This window comes from Staurois parvus, unplaced genomic scaffold, assembly GCF_062004578.1.
Source record: "Staurois parvus isolate SC_StPar_1 unplaced genomic scaffold, SC_StPar_1.0 ptg001352l, whole genome shotgun sequence".
Lineage (NCBI taxonomy): Eukaryota > Metazoa > Chordata > Amphibia > Anura > Ranidae > Staurois > Staurois parvus.
The window spans coordinates 1,514,439-1,541,614 of record NW_028319148.1 but is presented as its reverse complement, the minus strand read 5'-3'; the positions used below and the strand labels follow the sequence as shown (position 1 = coordinate 1,541,614).

The window sequence follows — 27,176 nt, the reverse complement described above, 5'->3', positions numbered from 1 at the left end:
ACAGAAACGTTACTTAGGGCCACAGAAACGTTACTTAGGGCCACAGAATTGTTACTTAGGGACAGACACAGAATTGTTACTGAGGGACACAGATTTGTTACTGAGGGCCACAGAACCGTTACTTAGGGCCACAGAAACGTTACTTAGGGACACAGAATTGTTACTCAGGGACAGACACAGAATTGTTACTGAGGGACACAGAATTGTTACTGAGGGCCACAGAACTGTTACTTAGGGCCACAGAAACGTTACTTAGGGACACAGAAACGTTACTTAGGGCTACAGAAACGTTACTTAGGGACACAGAATTGTTACTCAGGGACAGACACAGAATTGTTACTGAGGGACACAGAATTGTTACTGAGGGCCACAGAACTGTTACTTAGGGCCACAGAAACGTTACTTAGGGCCACAGAAACGTTACTTAGGGACACAGAATTGTTACTCAGGGACAGACACAGAATTGTTACTGAGGGACACAGAATTGTTACTGAGGGCCACAGAACTGTTACTTAGGGCCACAGAAACGTTACTTAGGGACACAGAAACGTTACTTAGGGCTACAGAAACGTTACTTAGGGCCACAGAATCGTTACTTAGGGCCACAGAATCGTTACTTAGGGCCACAGAATTGTTACTTAGGGACAGACACAGAATTGTTACTGAGGGACACAGATTTGTTACTGAGGGCCACAGAACCGTTACTTAGGGCCACAGAAACGTTACTTAGGGACACAGAATTGTGACTCAGGGACAGACACAGAATTGTTACTGAGGGACACAGAATTGTTACTGAGGGCCACAGAACTGTTACTTAGGGCCACAGAAACGTTACTTAGGGCCACAGAAACGTTACTTAGGGCTACAGAAACGTTACTTAGGGCCACAGAATCGTTACTTAGGGCCACAGAATCGTTACTTAGGGCCACAGAAACGTTACTTAGGGCCACAGAAACTTTACTTAGGGCCACAGAATTGTTACTTACGGACAGACACAGAATTGTTACTGAGGGACACAGATTTGTTACTGAGGGCCACAGAACCGTTACTTAGGGCCACAGAAACGTTACTTAGGGACACAGAATTGTTACTCAGGGACAGACACAGAATTGTTACTTAGGGACACAGAATTGTTACTCAGGGACAGACACAGAATTGTTACTGAGGGATACAGAATTGTTACTGAGGGACACAGAACAGTTACTTAGGGCCACAGAAACGTTACTTAGGGACACAGAATTGTTACACAGGGACAGACACAGAATTGTTACTCAGGGACACAGAATTGTTACTGAGGGACACAGAATTGTTACTGAGGGACACAGAATTGTTACTGAGGGACAGACACAGAATTGTTACTGAGGGACAGACACAGAATTGTTACTGAGGGACACAGAATTGTTACTGAGGGACACAGAATTATTACTGAGGGACACAGAATTGTTACTCAGCGACAGACACAGAATTGTTACTCAGGGACAGACACAGAATTGTTACTGAGGGACACAGAATTGTTACTGAGGGACACAGAATTGTTACTGAGGGACACAGAATTGTTACTGAGGGACACAGAATTGTTACTGAGGGACACAGAATTGTTACTGAGGGACAGACACAGAATTGTTACTCTAGGACAGACACAGAATTGTTACTCAGGGACAGACACAGAATTGTTACTCAGGGACAGACACAGAAATGTTACTTAGTGCCACAGAATTGTTACTTAGGGACAGACACAGAATTGTTACTGAGGGACACAGATTTGTTACTGAGGGCCACAGAACCGTTACTTAGGGCCACAGAAACGTTACTTAGGGACACAGAATTGTTACTCAGGGACAGACACAGAATTGTTACTCAGGGACAGACACAGAATTGTTACTGAGGGACACAGAATTGTTACTGAGGGACACAGAATTGTTACTCAGGGACACAGAATTGTTACTGAGGGACACAGAATTGTTACTGAGGGACACAGAATTGTTACTGAGGGACACAGAATTGTTACTCAGGGACAGACACAGAATTGTTACTCAGGGACAGACACAGAATTGTTACTGAGGGACACAGAATTATTACTGAGGGACACAGAATTGTTACTGAGGGACACAGAATTGTTACTCAGCGACAGACACAGAATTGTTACTCAGGGACAGACACAGAATTGTTACTGAGGGACACAGAATTGTTACTGAGGGACACAGAATTGTTACTCAGGGACACAGAATTGTTACTCAGGGACACAGAATTGTTACTGAGGGACACAGAATTGTTACTGAGGGACACAGAATTGTTACTGAGGGACACAGAATTGTTACTCAGGGACACAGAATTGTTACTGAGGGACACAGAATTGTTACTGAGGGACACAGAATTGTTACTCAGGGACAGACACAGAATTGTTACTTAGGGACACAGAATTGTTACTCAGGGACAGACACAGAATTGTTACTGAGGGATACAGAATTGTTACTGAGGGACACAGAACAGTTACTTAGGGCCACAGAAACGTTACTTAGGGACACAGAAACGTTACTTAGGGCCACAGAAACGTTACTTAGGGCTACAGAAACGTTACTTAGGGCCACAGAATCGTTACTTAGGGCCACAGAATCGTTACTTAGGGCCACAGAAACGTTACTTAGGGCCACAGAAACGTTACTTAGGGCAATAGAAATGTTACTTAGGGCTACAGAAACGTTACTTAGGGCCACAGAATCGTTACTTAGGGCCACAGAAACGTTACTTAGTGCCACAGAATTGTTACTTAGGGACAGACACAGAATTGTTACTGAGGGACACAGATTTGTTACTGAGGGCCACAGAACCGTTACTTAGGGCCACAGAAACGTTACTTAGGGACACAGAATTGTTACACAGGGACAGACACAGAATTGTTACTCAGGGACACAGAATTGTTACTGAGGGACACAGAATTGTTACTGAGGGACACAGAATTGTTACTGAGGGACAGACACAGAATTGTTACTGAGGGACACAGAATTGTTACTGAGGGACACAGAATTATTACTGAGGGACACAGAATTGTTACTCAGCGACAGACACAGAATTGTTACTCAGGGACAGACACAGAATTGTTACTGAGGGACACAGAATTGTTACTGAGGGACACAGAATTGTTACTGAGGGACACAGAATTGTTACTCAGGGACACAGAATTGTTACTGAGGGACACAGAATTGTTACTGAGGGACACAGAATTGTTACTGAGGGACACAGAATTGTTACTCAGGGACAGACACAGAATTGTTACTCTAGGACAGACACAGAATTGTTACTCAGGGACAGACACAGAATTGTTACTCAGGGACAGACACAGAAATGTTACTTAGTGCCACAGAATTGTTACTTAGGGACAGACACAGAATTGTTACTGAGGGACACAGATTTGTTACTGAGGGCCACAGAACCGTTACTTAGGGCCACAGAAACGTTACTTAGGGACACAGAATTGTTACTCAGGGACAGACACAGAATTGTTACTCAGGGACAGACACAGAATTGTTACTGAGGGACACAGAATTGTTACTGAGGGACACAGAATTGTTACTCAGGGACACAGAATTGTTACTGAGGGACACAGAATTGTTACTGAGGGACACAGAATTGTTACTCAGGGACAGACACAGAATTGTTACTCAGGGACAGACACAGAATTGTTACTGAGGGACACAGAATTATTACTGAGGGACACAGAATTGTTACTGAGGGACACAGAATTGTTACTCAGCGACAGACACAGAATTGTTACTCAGGGACAGACACAGAATTGTTACTGAGGGACACAGAATTGTTACTCAGGGACACAGAATTGTTACTCAGGGACACAGAATTGTTACTGAGGGACACAGAATTGTTACTGAGGGACACAGAATTGTTACTCAGGGACACAGAATTGTTACTGAGGGACACAGAATTGTTACTGAGGGACACAGAATTGTTACTCAGGGACAGACACAGAATTGTTACTCAGGGACAGACACAGAATTGTTACTCGGGGACAGACACAGAATTGTTACTGAGGGACACAGAATTGTTACTGAGGGACACAGAATTGTTACTGAGGGACACAGAATTGTTACTCAGCGACAGACACAGAATTGTTACTCAGGGACAGACACAGAATTGTTACTGAGGGACACAGAATTGTTACTGAGGGACACAGAATTGTTACTCAGGGACACAGAATTGTTACTCAGGGAAACAGAATTGTTACTGAGGGACACAGAATTGTTACTCAGGGACACAGAATTGTTACTCAGGGGCAGACACAGAATTGTTACTCAGGGACACAGAATCGTTTAATTAAAGAGTATGTCAGACAACATGCAGAGGAGTGGCAGAGGAGGCAATGTTTTAGGAGCGAGCAGACGTGGCAGCAGAGGAAGGGGTCGAGGCAGCACTAGTCGCAACCAGAGGCCAGTGCTCCCGGTGTCATCCAGCGGTCGTGTCTTCACCGACAACCCTGCCGTCATCGATTGGTTGGCTCGGTCGTCTTCCTCTTCCCAGGTCACCTCTGACACCTACAGCCAACGGTCGGTGGGTACGTCAGACACAACCGTTAGTTGGCATGGCCCGGGAGCAAGCCCACTGAAATCACGTGTCCTCTACCTGCCCCTGTCCTTTCGTGTTCCCTCACCAAGCGAAGTATCGCATGCTGTGGGCTCAGCCCCACTGTACAGTGAGGAAGAGCTAACAGAGGGCGGTCAGGAACGGGGGGAGACATCCGCCTCTTCAGCAGCCAGGCGAAGAAGTAGTGGCGAGGAGAGTGGCTCGGTAGCCGGTCTAGAGACAGGTCTGTCTCCTGACCCACACGCAGCCGAGGGGGCTAGTAGTGAGACGGAGACCCTAATTGATGATGATGAGGCTGATCGCACTTGGCAGCCTCGTCGTCATCAGGCTATTGCATCCGCATCATCAGGAGAAGAGGGTGGCAGCTTGGCAGCGAGCAAAACAGTCGGTGGGTTGCCCAGGAGGCAGCAGGGTCGCAGCAGTGTCAGTGGAGGCAAACGGCCACGGAGTACAGCACCAGCTCCACTGCAGCCTACCACCACGGCCAGTAGTGGTGCCGGTGTGCACGGAGGAAGCAGCAGTCAGCCAGTGAGGAGTATCGGGGGCAAAGTTTCCTACTCGGCGGTGTGGCAATTTTTTGTCAAGCCGCCCGAGGAAGTAAACGTAGCCGTATGTCGACTATGTGGCCAGAAAGTCAAGCGTGGCCAGGGGGCCCATGTTGGGACTACAGCGTTGCGTCAACATATGCAGCGTCGCCATTCGGTGGCCTGGGAAAACCGTGATAAAGATACGGCGGTTCTGCCTGCCCCAGCCCCCGCTCCATCACCCGCTCCGTTACTTGCTCCGTCACCCGACGTCAATCGCCCTCTATCAGCCAGTCAAGGCTCCAACACCTCTGCTGAGGGGAGTTGTCGCTCGTTGGCATCTTCTGCTCATTCTGATGCTCCTTCTCCTGCTACTCCTCTTCACGGATTCCGTCAGCAGTCTTTCTTGGAATCCGTTTCCAAGAGACAACAGTTTGCGAGCACGCACCCGACGGTGCAAAAGCTGAACGTCCTCCTGTCCAAGTTGCTGGTGCTGCAGTCCCTCCCTTTCCAACTGGTGGACTCAGCACCTTTCCGAGAAATGATGGCTTGTGCCGCGCCGCGGTGGAGAGTGCCAAGCCGTCATTTCTTCGCCAAAAAGGCAGTGCCAGCCCTGCATTCACATGTAGAAGAGATGGTGGGCCAGTCTTTGAGCATGTCGGTCTCTGCCAAAGTGCACGGCAGCGCCGACGTGTGGAGCTGTAACTACGGTCAGGGACAGTACATGTCATTTACGGCCCACTGGGTGAACGTGGTGCCGGCACAGCCGCACCAGCAACTTGGACAGGTCACGCCGCTTTTGCCTCCACGTTTGCACGTCCTTGGTCCGGCAAAGATGTCCGCCTCTACCACCTCTTCTTCCGCCGTGTCCTCAGCCGCCACCCCCGTGCCAAGTCCCATTACCCGACCGGCATATCACATGTGCAGGGCGCAACGGTGTCACGCTGTGCTGCACCTGGTATGCCTTGGCGAACGTAGTCACACAGGGGAGGAACTTCTCAGTGTAATGAACAGAGAAATCGACAGATGGCTGTCTCCGCGCAAACTGAAAATCGGAACCATGTTGACCGACAACGGAAAGAACATGGTGTCTGCTCTGCGTCAAGGAAGGTTGTGCCATGCGCCATGCATGGCTCACGTGTTCAATCTGGTTGTCAAGCGGTTCCTAAAATCCACCATCCCACTGCAAGACATCCTTAAAATGTCACGTAAACTTTGCATGCATTTCAGCCATTCCTACACCGCAAAGCACACCCTCCTTGAGCTGCAGCGGCAGAACGGAATTCCACAGCATCGCCTGATCTGCGACGTTGCAACAAGGTGGAATTCAACCCTACACATGTTAGACCGCCTTTACGAACAGCGAAAGGCCATCACCGATTTCCTGATGTTACAAGCGGATAAAGGTACTCCCCTGTGTAACTTCGATGTCAGCCATTGGCAGCTCATGCGTGACACCTGCCGCTTGCTCAGGCCCTTTGAGGAGGCCACGCTATTCGTGAGTCGGCAGGACTATGGGATGAACGACGTCATTCCTCTGTTGCACGTCCTGGAACAAATGCTGTTAACAATGGCTGGTCAGGGTGCGGTAGACGTGGCGCACAGATCTCAACGCCACATGACCCCTGTGGGGGCAGGACAGGAAGAAGAGGAGGAGGTAGAGGAGGACATTTGTGCTCAGGAATTATTGAGTGAAATGGGTGGTTTTTCCACTCAGCGGACAGGAGTGGAGGAGCAGGAGCATCTGGTAGAGGAGGAGACAGAGGACCCAGACGCACCGTGGCAGTATGCTGTGGAGATGGAGGCAGGGAGTCCCTCGCATTCCTTGGCACAAATGGCCCATAGCATGCTCGCTTGCTTGCGTAGCGACAGCCGAATAATAACCATCAGACAGAGGGATGATTTTGGCTGTCCACCTTGTTGGACCCTCGCTACCGTTCAAAAATGGTGGCCTTTTTCACACCTGCTGAGAGGGAGGCCAAAATAACGTACTATAAAAACCACCTATGTAGTCAGTTGGTCTCTGCCTTTGTGCGCCAACGTCCATCCTCAGACACTGTGGGCCCTGTGCGCTCGCGTTCCGCTGCCATGGCAGCAGGGGAGGGGTGGGGTGGTAGGAGCAGTGGCAGCTCCACCAGCAGTGGCTGCCTCAGTCTGCAGTCGATGATGAGTAGCTTTCTTCACCAGCTCAGTGAGGAAACTACTAACCAGCCGCAGCAGCAGCAGCATCAGGTGGACCTGGAGCAGGACCTCAAACAACAGGCTTGGGCCTACTTGGACAGCACCCTGCCAACCGAGGTAGACAATCCCCTTGACTACTGGGCAACGAAACTTGACCTTTGGCCCCAACTAGCTGAATTTGCCCTTGAAAGGCTGTCATGCCCGGCCAGTAGCGTGGCATCGGAGCGCGTGTTTAGTGCGGCAGGAGGTATTGTAACTCTGCGGAGGACACGACTGTCCACCCAAAGTGTGGAGAGACTCACGTTTGTGAAAATGAATCAGGCGTGGATTAGTCTGGATTTCAAACCACCAGTTCCTGACACAACTGACTAAATCCGCCATGAATCATGCCCCAAACATGTGCCACTTTCAGGTCTCCTCACACTGCTGGTGTGTTCCATTTTTTGTCATAGGGTGCTGGCAGATTACGGGCCTCCCATAGCTGCTGCCAGGCCCCTAATCTGCCATGGGCCCCTATACCACCTCCTCATGCTGCTGCCAGGTCCAGAGTCTCTCATGGGTCCCTGTACGGCCTCCCATTGCTGCTGTCTCCATCGCCACACTCTGCCATGTGCCACTTTCAGGTCTCCTCACACTGCTGGTGTGTTCCATTTTTTGTCATAGGGTGCTGGCAGATTACGGGCCTCCCATAGCTGCTGCCAGGCCCCTAATCTGCCATGGGCCCCTATACCGCCTCCTCATGCTGCTGCCAGGTCCAGAGTCTCTCATGGGTCCGTGTACGGCCTCCCATTGCTGCTGTCTCCATCGCCACACTCTGCCATGTGCCACTTTCAGGTCTCCTCACACTGCTGGTGTGTTCCATTTTTTGTCATAGGGTGCTGGCAGATTACGGGCCTCCCATAGCTGCTGCCAGGCCCCTAATCTGCCATGGGCCCCTATACCGCCTCCTCATGCTGCTGCCAGGTCCAGAGTCTCTCATGGGTCCCTGTACGGCCTCCCATTGCTGCTGTCTCCATCGCCACACTCTGCCATGTGCCACTTTCAGGTCTCCTCACACTGCTGGTGTGTTCCATTTTTTGTCATAGGGTGCTGGCAGATTACGGGCCTCCAATAGCTGCTGCCAGGCCCCTAATCTGCCATGGGCCCCTGTACCGCCTCCTCATGCTGCTGCCAGGTCCACAGTGTCTCATGCCATGTGCCACTTTCAGGTCTCCTCACACTGCTGGTGTGTTCCATTTTTTGTCATAGGGTGCTGGCAGATTACGGGCCTCCCATTGCTGCTGCCAGGCCCCTAATCTGCCATGGGCCCCTGTACTGCCTCCTCATGCTGCTGCCAGGTCCACAGTGTCTCATGGGTCCCTGTACGGCCTCCCATTGCTGCTGTCTCCATCGCCACACTCTGCCATGTGCCACTTTCAGGTCTCCTCACACACTGCTGGTGTGTTCCATTTTTTGTCATAGGGTGCTGGCAGATTACGGGCCTCCCATAGCTGCTGCCAGGCCCCTAATCTGCCATGGGCCCCTGTACCACCTCCTCATGCTGCTGCCAGGTCCAGAGTCTCTCATGGGTCCCTGTACGGCCTCCCATTGCTGCTGTCTCCATCGCCACACTCTGCCATGTGCCACTTTCAGGTCTCCTCACACACTGCTGGTGTGTTCCAATTTTTTGTCATAGGGTGCTGGCAGATTACGGGCCTCCCATAGCTGCTGCCAGGCCCCTAATCTGCAATGGGCCCCTGTACCGCCTCCTCATGCTGCTGCCAGGTCCACAGTGTCTCATGGGCCCCTGTACCGCCTCCTCATGTTGCTGCCAGGTCCACAGTGTCTCATGCCATGTGCCACTTTCAGGTCTCCTCACACACTGCTGGTGTGTTCCATTTTTTGTCATAGGGTGCTGGCAGATTACGGGCCTCCCATAGCTGCTGCCAGGCCCCTAATCTGCCATGGGCCCCTGTACCGCCTCCTCATGCTGCTGCCAGGTCCACAGTGTCTCATGCCATGTGCCACTTTCAGGTCTCCTCACACTGCTGTTGTGTTCCATTTTTTGTCATAGGGTGCTGGCAGATTACGGGCCTCCCATTGCTGCTGCCAGGCCCCTAATCTGCCATGGGCCCCTGTACCGCCTCCTCATGCTGCTGCCAGGTCCAGAGTCTCTCATGGGTCCCTGTACGGCCTCCCATTGCTGCTGTCTCCATCGCCACACTCTGCCATGTGCCACTTTCAGGTCTCCTCACACACTGCTGGTGTGTTCCATTTTTTGTCATAGGGTGCTGGCAGATTACGGGCCTCCCATAGCTGCTGCCAGGCCCCTAATCTGCCATGGGCCCCTGTACCGCCTCCTCATGCTGCTGCCAGGTCCACAGTGTCTCATGCCATGTGCCACATTCAGGTCTCCTCACACTGCTGTTGTGTTACATTTTTTGCCATAGGGTGCTGGCAGATTACGGGCCTCCCATAGCTGCTGCCAGGCCCCTAATCTGCCATGTGCCCCTGTACCGCCTCCTCATACTGCTGCCAGGTCCACAGTGTCTCATGCCATGTGCCACTTTCAGGTCTCCTCACACTGCTGTTGTGTTCCATTTTTTGTCATAGGGTGCTGGCAGATTACGGGCCTCCCATAGCTGCTGCCAGGCCCCTAATCTGCCATGGGCCCCTGTACCGCCTCCTCATGCTGCTGCCAGGTCCACAGTGTCTCATGCCATGTGCCACTTTCAGGTCTCCTCACACTGCTGGTGTTCCATTTTTTGTCATAGGGTGCTGGCAGATTACGGGCCTCCCATTGCTGCTGCCAGGCCCCTAATCTGCCATGGGCCCCTGTACCGCCTCCTCATGCTGCTGCCAGGTCCAGAGTCTCTCATGGGTCCCTGTACGGCCTCCGATTGATGCTGTCTCCATCGCCACACTCTGCCATGTGCCACTTTCAGGTCTCCTCACACACTGCTGGTGTGTTCCATTTTTTGTCATAGGGTGCTGGCAGATTACGGGCCTCCCATAGCTGCTGCCAGGCCCCTAATCTGCCATGGGCCCCTGTACCGCCTCCTCATGCTGCTGCCAGGTCCACAGTGTCTCATGCCATGTGCCACTTTCAGGTCTCCTCACACTGCTGTTGTGTTACATTTTTTGTCATAGGGTGCTGGCAGATTACGGGCCTCCCATTGCTGCTGCCAGGCCCGTAATCTTCCATGGGCCCCTGTACCGCCTCTTCATGCTGCTGCCAGGTCCAGAGTGTGTCATGGGTCCCTGTACGGCCTCCCATTGCTGCTGCCAGGAGGCAGCAGGGTCGCAGCAGTGTCAGTGGAGGCAAACGGCCACGGAGTAGAGCACCAGCTCCACTACAGCCTACCACCATGGCCAGTAGTGGTGCCGGTGTGCACGGAGGAAGTAGCAGTCAGCCAGTGAGGAGTAGCGGGGGCAAAGTTTCCTACTCGGCGGTGTGGCAATTTTTCGTCAAGCCGCCCGAGGAAGTAAACGTAGCTGTATGTCGACTATGTGGCCAGAAAGTCAAGCGTGGCCAGGGGGCCCATGTTGGGACTACAGCGTTGCATCAGCATATGCAGCGTTGCCATTCGGTGGCCTGGGAAAACCGTGATAAAGATACGGCGGTTCTGCCTGCCCCTGCCCAGGGTTCTATTTTGTCATAGGGTGCTGGCAGATTACGGGCCTCCCATTGCTGCTGCCAGGCCTTAATCTGCCATGGGCCCCTGTACCGCCTCCTCATGCTGCTGCCAGGTCCACAGTGTCTCATGGGTCCCTGAACCGCCTCCCATTGCTGCTGTCTCCATCGCCACACTCTGCCATGTGCCACTTTCAGGTCTCCTCACACTGCTGGTGTGTTCCATTTTTTGTCATAGGGTGCTGGCAGATTACGGGCCTCCCATTGCTGCTGCCAGGCCCGTAATCTGCCATGGGCCCCAGTACCTCCTCCTCATGCTGCTGCCAGGTCCACAGTCTCTCATGGGTCCGTGTACGGCCTCCCATTGCTGCTGTCTCCATTGCCACACTCTGCCATGTGCCACTTTCAGGTCTCCTCACACACTGCTGGTGTGTTCCATTTTTTGTCATAGGGTGCTGGCAGATTACGGGCCTCCCATTGCTGCTGCCAGGCCCCTAATCTGCCATGGGCCCCAGTACCGCCTCCTCATGCTGCTGCCAGGTCCAGAGTCTCTCATGGGTCCCTGTACGGCCTCCCATTGCTGCTGTCTCCATCGCCACACTCTGCCATGTGCCACTTTCAGGTCTCCTCACACTGCTGGTGTGTTCCATTTTTTGTCATAGGGTGCTGGCAGATTACGGGCCTCCCATAGCTGCTGCCAGGCCCCTAATCTGCCATGGGCCCCTGTACCGCCTCCTCATGCTGCTGCCAGGTCCAGAGTCTCTCATGGGTCCCTGTACGGCCTCCCATTGCTGCTGTCTCCATCGCCACACTCTGCCATGTGCCACTTTCAGGTCTCCTCACACACTGCTGGTGTGTTCCATTTTTTGTCATAGGGTGCTGGCAGATTACGGGCCTCCCATTGCTGCTGCCAGGCCCGTAATCTGCCATGGGCCCCCGTACCGACTCCTCATGCTGCTGCCAGGCCCGTAATCTGTCATGGGCCCCTGTTGTCGCTTGTTGGCATATTCCGCTCGTTCAGATGCTCCTTCTCCTGCTACTCCTCTTCACGGATTCCGTCAGCAGTCTTTCTTGGAATCCGTTTCCAAGAGACAACAGTTTGCGAGCACGCACCCGACGGTGCAGAAGCTGAACGTCCTCCTGTCCAAGTTGCTGCTGCCAGGCTCGTAATCTGTCATGCGCCCCTGTACCGCCTCCTCATGCTGCTGCCAGGTCCAGAGTGTGTCATGGGCCCCCGTACCGACTCCTCATGCTGCTGCCAGGCCCCTAATCTGCCATGGGCCCCTGTACCGCCTCCTCATGCTGCTGCCAGGTCCAGAGTGTGTCATAGGTCCCTGTACGGCCTCCCATTGCTGCTGCCAGGCCCGTAATCTGCCATGGGCCCCCGTACCGACTCCTCATGCTGCTGCCAGGCCCGTAATCTGTCATGGACCCCAGTACCGCCTCCTCATGCTGCTGCCAGGTCCAGAGTGTGTCATGGGTCCCTGTACGGCCTCCCATTGCTGCTGTCTCCATCGCCACACTCTGCCATGTGCCACTTTCAGGTCTCCTCACACTGCTGGTGGTTTCCATTTTTTGTCATAGGGTGCTGTATGGCCTCCCATTGCTGCTGCCTCCACCGCCACACTGTGGCTCCACACTCTGGTTTTGGCCCCGTGACTGCCCAAATGAGTGAAGTGTGCGGTGATTCTAAGATCGACGGCACTCATCTGCATGTCATACTGACTGTCAGTATTATTTCTCTTCCCCAGCAGACTCCAAGGGCATTTAAATTAAAGGTACAGTGTTCTGCACTAATATAAAGGCTCTCTGAAGCCTAGAAACACCCTTTTATAAGTTAAATTCGCGGCAAATATATTCGACTCGAATCAAAATTTTTTCACGAATTCGCCGAATCAGTCAAATCGAATTTTTGAATAATTCGCTCATCTCTAGACTTCATAATAGAACTCATGCCGGATTGTAGTAGCTGAGCGGCATCTTACTCCATACTCCAAAAACTGCTGATCTACTGGGATTTTCATGCACAACCATCTCTAGGGTTACAGAGAATGGTTCAAAAAAGAGAAAATTTCCAGTGAGCGGCAGTTGTGTGGAGGAAAATGCCTTGTTGATGTCAGAGGTCAGAGGAGAATGGGCAGACTGGTTGCTGCGACATTCAGATGGTAGGGTCAGAATTTGGCATAAACAACATAAAAGCATGGATCCATCCTGCCTTGTATCAATGGTTCAGGCTGGTGGTGTCATGGTGTGGTGGATCCATCCTGTCTCGTATCAACGGTTCAGGCTGGTGGTGGTTATGTCATGGTGTGGTGGATCCATCCTGCCTTGTATAAATGATTCAGGCTGGTGGTGGTGTATTGGTGTGGTGGATCCATCCTGCCTTGTATCAATGGTTCAGGCTGGTAGTGGTGTAATGGTGTGGTGGATCCATCCTGCCTTGTATAAATGATTCAGGCTGGTGGTGGTGTATTGGTGTGGTGGATCCATCCTGCCTTGTATCAATGGTTCAGGCTGGTAGTGGTGGTGTCATGGTGTGGTGGATCCATCCTGCCTTGTATCAATGGTTCAGGCTGGTAGTGGTGGTGTCATGGTGTGGTGGATCCATCCTGCCTCGTATCAACGGTTCAGGCTGGTGGTGGTGGTGTCATGGTGTGGTAGATGCATCCTGCCTTGTATCAACGGTTCAGGCTGGTGGTGATGGCATCATGGTGGGGGGGGGGAGATTTTCTTGGCACCAGCCAGGTGTACCTAATAAAGTGGCCGATGAGTGTACTTTTCGTCAAGCTTTTTTTCCTGTATTTTTATCTGGTGATCCTACCAGTGACACGCTATCTGTCCTAGGATGACAACGTTCATTTACTTTACTGTATCTATGGAGCAGCAGTGTTGTCACCCTAGGCTGTTCTTCTGACTGTGAAAACAAACATTTCTACATCTCCTAATCTCCACAGAGCAGATTTGTTTTGTAGTTCACAGAAGATAGCTGAGAAAGTTCATGAAATTGCTTGAGATTCCAGTTCAGGAAGTTACAAGTACACTGGAATTCTGGCAGGATCGACAGCTATTTTTCTTTACTTGCAGAAGTAATTAGCCTAAAAAAAAAAGAAAACGAATGCAGTCACCATGCATGTGAAGGTTCTCTTTAGTCCAGGTCATGACATATCTAGCTGTAGTTACATAAGGCATCCAAACCATCAAAGGACTGGTAAGCCGCAATTTGACTTTTGGGTGAAATACACTTTAAGGAAACTCTGATAACATCCAAGTTGGTATTTAAATGTAACTAAGTTATTATTTGCTTTCAGAAGCCAGAAGAAGTCCTGGTGGTTGGCAATGATAATCTGGAAAGAAAGGTGGAGGATTATGAAGATGTAAGTACCAAGAGACAGGGCTTATTTTCCAGTGGGAACGGGCAGGTGAACGCAGTCCCTACACCTCCAGCATTGACTGTATGTAATGGCATCAGGTGCTGCGGTGTGCTGCAGGGACTATTGATGTTGGTTCTATTGATGCTGATGGGGGAATTATTGTTGCTGCGGCTGGGTCTTATGTTGCTGGGAGGTTAGTTGTTGCTGGCAGGGATCTACTGTTGAGGGAAGGGGTCTATTGATGCTGGCTTCAGGGAAATCTGTTGTTGCTGGGGGGGTATTTTATTGCAGGTAGTCCATTGTTGCTGTCGGGTTTATTGTTGCTGGCTGCAGGAGATCTATTTTACTGCTTTTCTTGTCATCATTAACAAATTCCATACAAACTACTTATCACCACAAAATACTGGGTTGTGTATTCTCTAAAAGGGTGGTACTGGGAGGTGGTTAGGGGGTGAACCCAAGGAACGGTGCTCGGAGGTGGGCTGGGGGTGAAACCAAGGAATGGTGCTCGGAGGTGGGCTGGGGGTGAAACCAAGGAATGGTGCTCGGAGGTGGTCTGGGGCTGAAACCAAGGAATAGTGCTCGGAGGTGGGCTGGGGGTGAACCCAAGGAACAGTGCTCGGAGGTGGGCTGGGGGTGAAACCAAGGAATAGTGCTCGGAGGTGGGCTGGGGGTGAACCCAAGGAATGGTGCTCGGAGGTGGGCTGGGGGTGAAATCAAGGAATGGTGCTCGGAGGTGGGCTGGGGGGTGAAACCAAGGAATAGTGCTCAGAGGTGGGCTGGGGGTGAAATCAAGGAATGGTGCTCGGAGGTGGGCTGGGGGTGAAATCAAGGAATGGTGCTCAGAGGTGGGCCGGGGGGTGAAATCAAGGAATGGTGCTCGGAGGTGGGCTAAGGGTGAAACCAAGGAATAGTGCTCGGAGGTGGGCTGGGGGTGAACCCAAGGAACAGTGCTCGGAGGTGGGCTGGGGGTGAAACCAAGGAATGGTGCTCGGAGGTGGGCTGGGGGTGAACCCAAGGAACAGTGCTCGGAGGTGGGCTGGGGGTGAAACCAAGGAATAGTGCTCGGAGGTGGGCTGGGGGTGAACCCAAGGAACAGTGCTCGGAGGGGGGCTGGGGGTGAAACCAAGGAATGGTGCTCGGAGGTGGGCTGGGGGTGAACCCAAGGAACGGTGCTTGGAGGTGGGCTGGGGGTGAAATCAAGGAATAGTGCTCAGAGGTGGGCTGGGGGTGAAATCAAGGAATGGTGCTCGGAGGTGGGCTGGGGGTGAAACCAAGGAATGGTGCTCGGAGGTGGGCTGGGGGTGAACCCAAGGAACGGTGCTTGGAGGTGGGCTGGGGGTGCAATCAAGGAATAGTGCTCAGAGGTGGGCTGGGGGTGCAATCAAGGAATAGTGCTCAGAGGTGGGCTGGGGGTGAAATCAAGGAATGGTGCTCGGAGGTGGGTAGGGGAGAAAACCAAGGCATGGTGCTCGGAAGTTCCCTATTATCCGGGGGCCCCATGAGTTGTCAGTCCGCCCCTGGTTCAAAGTTGATGAATTCAGAATGAATGAAGACCTACATCCTTCCAGGTTCCATTCACACGTGTGGAGCTGCTGTTATATATTTGTCCTGGTTTTGAGGCGTCGTATAATCTGTGTGTTGTCTAAATGCTCCTCTCTCTGTCTGCAGGGTAAACTGCTGTACGCCAAGCTGGATGACACCAAACTGAATGATAAAAGTCGAGCTCAGCGCCCGCAGCACAGCGAGGAGGTTGTCTATGCGGATGTGGTCAATAAAGTGCCTGAATAGGGTTTTATTTTAAATCCCAACTGAAATGTCACTTTAAATCCCCTAAACACGTTCCAAGTGCAAGAGAATGAAAAGCATGAAAGGACTTATGCAGGCCACAGACGGGTCGAAAACCATCGTTTTTTTTTTTAAGAAAACGAAAAATCGGTCATTCAATAGGCAGACGTTACCACCAATGGTAAAAAAAATAATTGGCCAATTTTCGTCCCGTCTACGGCCGGCATTTAATTACTTCTGTCCCTGCAGAGAGCTCCGCTATTATATTTGACATGTAAAGTATTGCGGTTGCAACATTGTATCTATTTGTATCCATTTGGGATACAGATGTTTTTATTCGGATACAAATAGATACATTGTTGCAACCGCAAGACTTTACATGTCAAATATAATAGCGGACTGGAGTTCTTCTTTTTGTTTTTCCTCTTCTTCTTCTATTTCTTCTTCTTGCAGATCACGGCTCATGTGCAGATTTTTTAATCGGTAAAACGATCGGCCGATTTGCCCATCATTGCCGGGAATCAGCAAAATTGGCCGATTTTTTTTCCCACCTTTACCGATAAAAAAAAAGTGTGGCGAAAAATGGCCGACCAATTAACCCACTAACAGTGCGAAAATCGGCCAATTTTTGACCCGTCTATGGCCGGCATTAGTCCCCGGTCACACTGGCTGCAACTTGGCATGCGATTTGCATGCCACACGACTTGCAAATCGCATGCCAAATCGCAGCCTATTTCCCACAATTACAGCGGTCTTATCAGTGCGTGACCAACTTGGTCGGAGCCGCACCGATTTCTAAAGTAGCGCATGCGCCAGTTTTGGGAGCGACTTGCATAGACATCTGCGTCAGATATCTTGCAAATTGCACCTCAAATCGGCATGCCACCTGACTTTGAAATTGTGCGACTTCACTGTAAGGCGCGCGATTTCAGTCGGGATTGCTGTGACCGGGGTGTTAGTCACCAGTCACATCGCTGCGATTTAAAATCACACGATGTGTGCAATTTCAGTGCGATTTCTGAAGCCTATATGGCTACTTGTGAAGATTTTGCAATTTGCAGTGCGATTTCCATTATATTCTATGTATGTGAAATCACAACAAAACTGCAGAAGAAGTCGCTTTCAGGTGCGATTTTAATTCCCAAATTTGACTGGTCGATTTGGCCGCTAAAATTGTGGACAATAGGGTGCGACTTGGCATGCAATTTGCAAATCACCTGGTATGCAAGTTGCATGCCAAGTTGCACCCGATGTCACTGAGAACTGTCATACCGGGCACTTAGCCATCGGTCACATCGGGTGCAATTTGACATGCGATTTGCATGCCTTGTGACTTGCAAATCTCATACCAAGTCGCACCCTACTGTCCACAATTACAGCGGTCAAATCGGTGCGGTTCCGACTTGGTCGGAGCCGCACCGATTTCTAAAGTAGTACATGCACTACTTCTCGTGCGATTTGCATAGACATCTGTGTCACACGATTTGTGTGCAATTTCAGTGCGATTTCTGAATTCTTTAGGGCAAAGATTTGCAATTTGCAGTGCGATTTCCATTATAGTCTATGTATGTGAAATCGCAACAAAACTGCAGAAGAAGTCATGCAAGAACTACTTTAGAAATCGTGCCGCAGCAAATCGCAGATGTTAAGACGCTGACATTCACATTCGTTACATGCAATTTCAGGTGCGATTTTAATTCCCAAATTTGACTGGTCGATTTGACCGCTGTAATTGTGGACAATAGGGAGCGACTTGGCATGCGATTTGTAAGTCGCCTGGTATGCAAGTTGCATGCCAAATCACACCCAATGTAACTGAGGGCTAAGTTATACCGGGCACTTAGCCCTCGGTCACATCAGGTGCAATTTGCATGCCAGGCGACTTGCAAATGGCATGCCAAGTCGCACCTTATTGTCCGCAATTACAGCAGTCAAATCGGTGCGACTCAGACTTGGTCGGAGCCGCACCGATTTCTAAAGTAGTATATGCTCTACTTTTGGTGCGATTTGCATAGATATCTGTGTCAGATGTCTTGCAAATCGCACTTGAAATCGGCATGTCCCCCGACTTTGAAATCATGCGACTTCACTGTAAGTCGCACGATTTCAAAGTCGGGCTTGATGTGACCGGTGTGTTAGTTACCGGGCACACCACTGCAATTTAAAATCACACGATTTGTGTGCAATTTTAGTGCGATTTCTAAAGACTTTATTGCTACTTGTCAAGATTTGCATTATATTCCATGTATGTGAAATCGCAACAAAACTGCATTAACATCCGTTAATGTCAGCATCCGCTAACATCCATTTTTTTGAATGGAAAAAAAAACCTCACATCTTTCTCCCCTAAAAACAAAAAAAAACGGAACGGACGAAAAACGGATGTAAACGGGCAAAATCAGATGTAAACGGACAAACAATGGATGTAAATGGACAAAAAACTGATGAAAATGGATGAAAAACAGATGTAAATGGATAAAAAGACGGATGTAAACTGATGAAGAATGGATGTGATCTGCTGTTTTTTCTTGGAAAAAACATGACTGAACTCAGGGAAAAAATGAAACACCCGTGTGCAGGGGCGGAGTGACAACTCATGGGGCCCCCAGGCAAAAGGGGATCATGGGGCCCTTGTGTCCTTGCCCAAACTCAAAAAAGCCTATGAAAAAGGTACCAGGGGCATCTCATGGGGCCCCCTACTGACCCCAGGCCCTCGGGCAGTGCCCGAGTTTCCAAATGGTCAGTCCGCCCCTGCCTGTGTGATAGGGATACCTCTTTCACATGGGTGTTCTTTATGTCTGTTTGTCATCTGTCAGTTAACAGATGAAAAACTGACCCCCATGTATTTCTATGGACTAGAGGATGTAAATGGATGATCATCTGTTTACAACCGTTAATGTCCACATCTGTTAACATCCGTTCTTTTGAACGTTAGAAAACCCTGCTTTTCTTCTGTAAAAAAAAAAGGAACGGATAGAAAACGTATTTAAAAGGACAAAAACAGATGTAAACGGACGAAAGATGGATGTAAACAAACAAAACGGATCTAAACAGACAAAAACGGATGTAAATGGACAAAAAACTGATGAAAAACGGATGTAAATGGATAAAAAACGGATGTAAACTGATGAAAAACAGATGTAAATGGATAAAAAACGGATGTAAATGGATAAAAAACGGGGCCCCCTACTGACCCTGGGCCCTCGGGCAGTGCCTGAGTGCCCAAATGGTCAGTCCGCCCCTGCACACACAGTATCTCCCAGAAGTGAGCACACTCCTCACATTTGTGTAAATATTTGATTCTATATTTCATGTGACAACACTGAAGAAATGACACTTTTCTACAATGTGACGTAGTCAATGTACAGCTTGTATAACATGTAAATTTGCTGTCAACGTCTTTGGTCGACCATGGCGAGGACTGTTCTGAGGAGTGGAAGAGGACACACACAAAATATTGACACTTTGGGCCCAATTTGGACCTTGTCACTTAGGGGTGGACTCACTTTTGTTGCCAGCGGTTTAGACATTAATGGCGGTGTGTTGAGTTATTTTGGGGGGACAACAGATATACATGTTATACAAGCTGAACACTGACTACGTCACATTGTAGCAAAGTGTCATTTCTTCAGTGTTGTCACATGGAAAGAGAGAAGCAAATATTTACAGAAATGTGAGGGGTGGACTCACTTCTGGGAGATCCTGTGTATATATATACAGTATATAGATAATATATTTTGCTTGTGTGTAATACATGAAGTTTAATGTGTGTTTTGTATTTCTTTACTGAAAATGTGGGTTTGATAAACCATTTGATATCATGTGACATCAAAAGTTGTGACTACCAACATTCTATTCTACACAGTCTCTGATTTTGTAAAAAAAACACTGCTCAAAAAAATGTAAAGGAACACTTATTAATCAGAGTCTAGCATCAAGTCGATGAAACTCCTGGGATATGGATCTGGTCAAGTAAGTAGCAGAGGGGGTTGTTAATCAGTTTCAGCTGCTTTGGTGTTAATGAAATTAACAACAGGTGCACTAGATGGGCAACAATGAGACAACCCCCAAAACAGGAATGGTTTTACAGGTGGAGGCCACTGAGATTTTTTCCCTACTCATCTTTTCTGTTTCTCACTAGTTTTGCATTTGGCTAGGGTCAGTGTCACTACTGGTAGCATGAGGCCATACCTGGACCCTACAGAGGTTGCACAGGCAGTCCAACTCATCCAGGATGGCACATCAATACATGCCATTGCCAGAAGGTTTGCTGTGTCTCCCAGCACAGTCTCAAGAGCATGGAGGAGATTCCAGGAGACAGTCAGTTACTCTAGGAGAGCTGGACAGGGACATAGAAGGTCCTTAACCCATCAACAGGACTGATATCAGCTCCCTTGTGCAAGGAGGAACAGGATGAGCACTGCCAGAGCCCTACAAAATGACCTCCAGCAGGCCACTGGTGTGAATGTCTCTGACCAAACAATCAGAAACAGGACCTCATGAGGGTGGCCTGAGGGCCCAACGTCCTCTAGTGGGCCCCGTGCTCACTGCCCGGCACCATAGAGCTTGATTGGCATCTGCCATTGAACACCAGTATTGGCAGGTCCGCCATTTAATTTGTTTTCAGGAATTCGATTTGGTTACTCAAATTCAACCGAATTCGACATTTCAAATGGATTCAAAAATAATGCTACTGTTAAAATCCATAATCCATATCCATTTCAGCAAAATTTTCACAGTGCCTTTGTCGATCACGTCACCATATAGCAGCTCACAATTTTGATTGTTTTGCAAAGTATTCAATTTTTTTCTATTCTAGTCTTTTATTTTCTATTCTAATGTTTTCTATCTGAATTCGAATTAATTCAATCTGAAATTTGAATTTTAGAAGACAGTTATATTCTATTGTTTTTCTATTCTATTCTTCTCTTTTCTATTCTATTCTATGATTTTCTATTCTATTCTTTGATTTTCTATTCTAATATTTTCTATTCTATTTTTGTTTTTTCAATTCTAATCTTTTCTGTTCTATTCTAATTTATTCTATTCCTTTCTATTATATTACTTTGTTTTCTATTCTATTTTGTTTTGTTTTACTATATTATTTTCTATTTTATTCTTTTATTTTCTATTCTATTTCATTATTTTATATTCTATTCTAAAATATTCTATTCAAATTCATTCTATTCAAAATTCAAATTTCAGAAGACAGGTATATTCTTCATTTCATTCTATTCTCTTCTATTGTTTTTCAATTCAATTCTATTCTTTGATTTCCTGTTCTAATCCTTTTCTTTCCATTTCCTTTCCTTTACCTTTTTTCCATTATTTCCTATTCTGTTCCTTTCCTTTTCTTTTCCATTATTTCCTATTCTGTTCTTTCCATTTCCTTTTTTTTCATTATATCCTATTCTGTTCTTTCCCTTTCCTTTTCCATTATTTCCTATTCTGTTCTTTCCCTTTCCTTTCCCATTATTTCCTATTCTGTTCTTTCCCTTTCCTTTCCCATTATTTCCTATTCTGTTCTTTCCCTTTCCTTTTCCATTATTTCCTATTCTGTTCTTTCCCTTTCCTTTCCCATTATTTCCTATTCTGTTCTTTCCCTTTCCTTTTCCATTATTTCCTATTCTGTTCTTTCCCTTTCCTTTTCCTTTCCTTTCCTTTTCCATTATTTCCTATTCTGTCCTTCCCTATTCTGTCCTTTCCTATTCATTTATTTTCTATTCTATTTTATTCTATTCTAGTTTTCGAATTTGAATTGATTAGAATTTCAGCCGAATTTCATTTTATTTTGGATTTATTTAAATTAGTTACTAATGTAATTCAGAATTTAAATACATCTGAATCTCTAAATAACGGAAAATTTGTCCAAATTTCAATTCAGAGCGAAATGAAGCACACATGTCTAACCTGCACGGCTGTCAAAGTGGGACCATCAGACGTGTCTGTGCAGCTTCTGCATCCCAGGAGACATGAGTGGGACTGCCTTTATGTAAAACAAAAAACAAACAAGAAACAAACAAGTGATAACTGGGCTCAAATCCCAACAGCTAGTGCATGCATTTATCCATCAGGTGCTAAAGGGGTGTAACCACATATTAACACCAGAAATTGTGAAGGACCCTCTGCACACTGGTATATACCCTTTCAAGCAGACTATGCAATAAATGGGATATTTGGTTCACACATATTGCAATACATGCTTAAGCTGGCCAACTGCGTCAAAGTAATCCCTCTCTGGCCAGTCCTACTCTGCTCTGCCTACACAAATGCTACTGTGGACACAATGCTAGCATAGGGGAAAAGACACAATGGGGAGAGCTACAAGGTTCAAGTCTGGCTATTGACCCAACAATACAACAAACAAGAGATACCTGGGCTCAAATTCCAACAGCTTGTAGCTCTCCCCATTGTGTCTTTTCCCCTATGTTAGCATTGTGTCCACAGTAGCATTTGCGTAGGCAGAGCAGAGTAGGACTGGCCAGAGAGGGATTACTTTGACGCAGTTGGCCAGCTTAAGCATGTATTGCAATATGTGTGAACCAAATATCCCTATTTATTGCATAGTTTGCTTGAAAGGGTATATACCAGTGTGCAGAGGGTCCTTCACAATTTCTGCCTGTATGTAGATGCACGGAACACCTGTCCATCCCATGCAGGCATATACTGCCCTTTGCAGGAGTGTGTAGATAGGTACTGCAAGTCTGTTCTTTTCTATTTTATTCTTTTATTTTCTATTCTGTTCTTTTCTACTCTATTTTTTCTATTTCATTATTTTATATTCTATTCTAAAGTATTCTATTCAAATTCATTCTATTCAAAATTAAAATTTCAAAAGACAGTTATAGTCTTTATTTCATTCTATTCTCTTCTATTGTTTTTCTATTCTTTGATTTCCTGTTTTAATCTTTCCCTTTCCCCCTTCCCTTTATTTTCTGTTCTATTTTATTCTATTCTATTTTTTTAATTTGAATCGATTAGAATTTCGGCCAAATTTCATTTTGTTATTTCAGATTCATTTAAATTCGTTACTATTGTAATTCAGATTTGAAATACATCTGAATCTCCGAATAACGGAAAATTAGTCCGAATTTTGAATCAGAACGAAATGAACCACGCATGTCTAACCTGCACAGCTGTCAAAGTGGAACCAGCAGATATCTCCATGCAGCTGCTGCATCCCAGGAGACATGAATGGGACTGCTTGTATGTAGATGCACGGAACACCTGTCCATCCCATGCAGGCATATACTGCCCTTTGCAGGAGTGTGTGGATAGGTACAGGGGTGGACTGACCATTCAGGCACTCGGGCACTGCCCGAGGGCCCAGGGTCAGTAGGGGGCACCATGAATATCTTTCATAGGCTTTCTTGGGTGTGGTTTGAGTGTGGGCAAGGTCATAGGGGCCCCATGATCCCCTATTGCCCAGGGGCCCCATGAGTTGTCAGTCCGCCCCTGGATAGGTATGTGTGTGAATGAGGCCCTAACGGTTTGACTGTTACCTACCTTGACCGCTTCCCCGCCGCCCTATAGTACAAATACTGCTACAGGGCGGCAGGACTGTGCAAAATCACGTATATATACGTGATTTCGCATTTCCGGGTAGGGGGCGCACACACTGCCCTCACCGTGCTGTCATTGGTGGCTACGGCTGTTGATCACCGAGTCCCGCCTGGAGATTCCCCGCTGGAACCCGGCAATCGCCGAAGAACACTGACAGGAGAGAGGTCTATATGTAAACAATACAGATCTCTCCCCTGTCAGCTCCAGCATGCTGCATAGCAGAACAATACAAAGCAGCATGCATACACAGTAAATCACACCCAGCACACAGTTAACCCTTTGATCGCCCCAGATGTTAACCCCTTCCTGCCCAGTGCCATTAGTACAGTGTCAGTGCTTTTTATTAGCACTGATCACTGTATTGGTGTCACTGGGGATGTCAGTGGCAGTTAGTCAGTTCCCCCCCAGTGTCAGAATGCCCACTGCAGCCCCGCTATAAGTCGCTGATCGCCACCATTACTAGTATTAACAAAATTTATTAAATTTAGGAAGAAATTTGATTTTAAAAATTTTTTACTGGATATGTTTTATAGCAAAAAGTCAAAAATATTGTTTTTTTTTCAAAATTGTCAGTATTTTTGTTTATAGCGCAAAAAAATAAAACATGCACAGGCGATCAAATACCACCAAAAGAAAGCTCCATTTGTGGGAAAAAAGGACAAAAATATAATTTGGGTGCAGCGTTGCATAACCGCACAATTTTTTTTCGCAAAGACATGTCGCAGAATACAATTTGGCCTAAATTTATGATGAAATTCGATTTTTAAAAATTTTTTACTGGACATGTTTTATAGCAAAAAAAAAATTATCTTCAAAATTGTCGATCCTTTTCTGTACAAAAAATAAAAAACGCAGAGACCGAAAGAAAGCTCTATTTGTTGGGAAAAAAGGACAAATTTCATTTGGATGCAGCGTTGCATGACCGCGTAGTTGTCAGATAAAGTAACGCGGCGCTGTTTCGCAAAAAACGGCCTGGTCAGGAAGGGGGGAAATCCTCTGGAGGGCAAGTGGGTAACAACCAATATCATAATGTAATAAGTTCTGATGTTATTGTTCATTCTGCACAATTTTTCTATGTAAAAGGCAAAAAAACTTTCCACAATAAAGAATATATATATATTTTTTTAAATGCAGTTATTTCCATGTGTCTAGCAAGGCTTTAGCATTTGGATTTTGCAGCTTCTGGCATGCAGTTCATCTCCGGTGCGTCTGTACATACAACCTGTCCAGGGGCGGACTGACCATTTGGAAACTTGGGCACAGCCCGAGGGCCCGGGGTCAGTAGGGGGCCCCATGAGATGCCCCTGGTGCCTTTTTCATAGGCTTTTTTGAGTTTGGGCAAGGACACAGGGGCCCCATGATCCCCTATTGCCCGGGGGCCCCATGAGATGTCAGTCCGCCCCTGAGCCTGTCATTTCCTCAGGAGGCATAGGTAGAAGTGTAAAGTGCTCAGTCGCCAGTGTGAGAAGAAAGGAGATTCAAATTCAGCTTTCAGCGCAAATGTGCTAAACCGCGCAATGCACTTATTATTTCCTAATAGAACCCCGAACATGGACAGCAGTCGCAGATTCCATGTGAAAAAGCACATAGTTACATAGTTAGTCTGGCTGAAAAAATGCAAAAGTCCATCCAGTAAAACCATTAAAAAACAAAACAAAAAACAAATCATAAATTTGCCAAAATATTGTACATGAGCCTCTTTAGTGCTGCTTTGAAGCTGGGGGGCCCATTCAAATGAATAGTGCTGCTCCAAAATCACGCAAAAAAAAGCACAGAAAATGAGACGTGGAAGCATCGCTCACATTCCATCTATTGTCATTAAAGTGTTACTGAACCCACAACAGTACAATCAGTCTGTATATGCAATAAAGCATGCTTGTGGAACCTAAGGGGTTAATCCTCTGCATTGTGTAAAATCACTGTTTGATCCTATCTTCTCTGATCCTCCCCTTCTTTCAGTGCCCCCCTCTTATCTCCTGATAAGACATATCCTGTGGAGACACTCTGCACATGTTCAGTTTGGTGTGTATGGCTAGAGAGTTTTTTTTTCTTCTTGGAATCTAGTGCAAAATATTTCCATACTGAGGTTGCAGGATTTGTTCATTACAAGCCCAGAGGAGACTCATGGTAAGAATTTTGTTGGGTAATATTGCTAAACCCTCCTTCAGAGTATGCTGGTTGTCAGTCTGTTTTGCTGATTTATTGACTTCAATGCATAAATGAGAAGTTTGGGATTCTAAAAAATAAACATTCAGCATGGGCCCAAGCTGCATGTGTTCCCCGACTGGCTCTAAGACTGAGAACTGAGTGATTACATGACCACTGATTGCTCAGTTCTTGGCCTTAAGTGACCAGAGAGAGGTGACTGCATCCCTATTCTCATGCTTCACAGTCTCCCCCATCCCCAGGCTTCACAGAGCCCCTCCTCCTCAGTCTGCACAGTACCCTTCATCCTCAGTCTGCACAGTCCACCCATCCTTAGACTTCACAGAGCCCTCCATTCTCAGTCTTCACATTCCCCGCGATCCTCAGTCTTTACATTTCCTGCTACCTGCAGTCTTCATATTCTTTGCCATCCTAAGTTTTTATAGTCACCCCCATCCTCAGGCTTCACAGCTCCCCTCCATCTTCAGGCTTTACAGCTCCCATCTTCAGGCTTCACAGCCCCCTTCATCCTCAGGCTTCACAGCCTCTTTCATTCTCAGGCTTCTCAGCCTCAGGCTTCACAGCCCTCCTCCATCCCCGGGCTTCACAGCCCCCCACCCCGTCCTCAGTCCCCCTCATCCTCAGGCTTCCCAGTCCCCCCATCCTCAGGCATCAGTCTCCTCATCCTCAGGCTTCACAGTCTGTAACGGAACCGGCCCAGACTGCGCTTGAGTACTTCCGTTAGAATACCGCTTCGCTGACCGAATACTGACCACAGACATCGCAGCCGATCATACAAGACTAGACGACACCAGTCTGGAAGTAAACCAGAAGGTAGACTAGTTTAATTTAACACAGATACAAGATATATACACTCAGAGGACAATCCCCCCTCCCTGCATAATTACACAGTGCGGGGCAATCTACATTTAGTAACAAGAGACACACAGGTATTCAAAATTCACACCAGCAGACAGTCCCATCAAGAGGGAGGGCTGCTGGAGACACCCCCCACTAAACGAATACACATAAACACATACATCCCATAATAGTTTACTCCCAAACAATAGAACAATGGGATGCAGCCACATAACATCAAACAATCAACAAACCCCCCACCCCAATATTAGGACAGATCACCCTGTACCCCTAACAGGCACAGGGTGATTTACACATAAGATGGATATGGGGAGCTGAGACAGGGGTCTCCCCACCTCTCCAAACTGAGCTGGGTTCCATGGGCCCCCCAACCAAAGTAACTATATATATATATATATATATATACACATACTGTATATACACACATACACGGTATATGTGTGTGATTTTGTATTTCCATCCATCCATTCCATTGGCAGCTACAGCTGTCAATCACCGGGTCCCGGACAGAGTTTCCCC

General features: G+C 47.8%; 1 protein-coding gene across 1 annotated transcript in view; it reads left to right on the top strand.

Annotated features, from left to right (window-relative positions):
• Positions 1–16,306, top strand: part of LOC149436681 (uncharacterized) — a 69,807-nt gene extending 53,501 nt beyond the window's left edge. The window contains exons 9-10 of the mRNA XM_089661605.1: positions 14,220–14,285; positions 15,954–16,306. Coding sequence (XP_089517731.1) covers positions 14,220–14,285; positions 15,954–16,073 — 186 coding nt within the window. The 3' untranslated portion in view covers positions 16,074–16,306. The remainder of the gene's footprint in view (positions 1–14,219; positions 14,286–15,953) is intronic.
• The last annotated feature ends 10,870 nt before the right edge of the window (positions 16,307–27,176 follow it).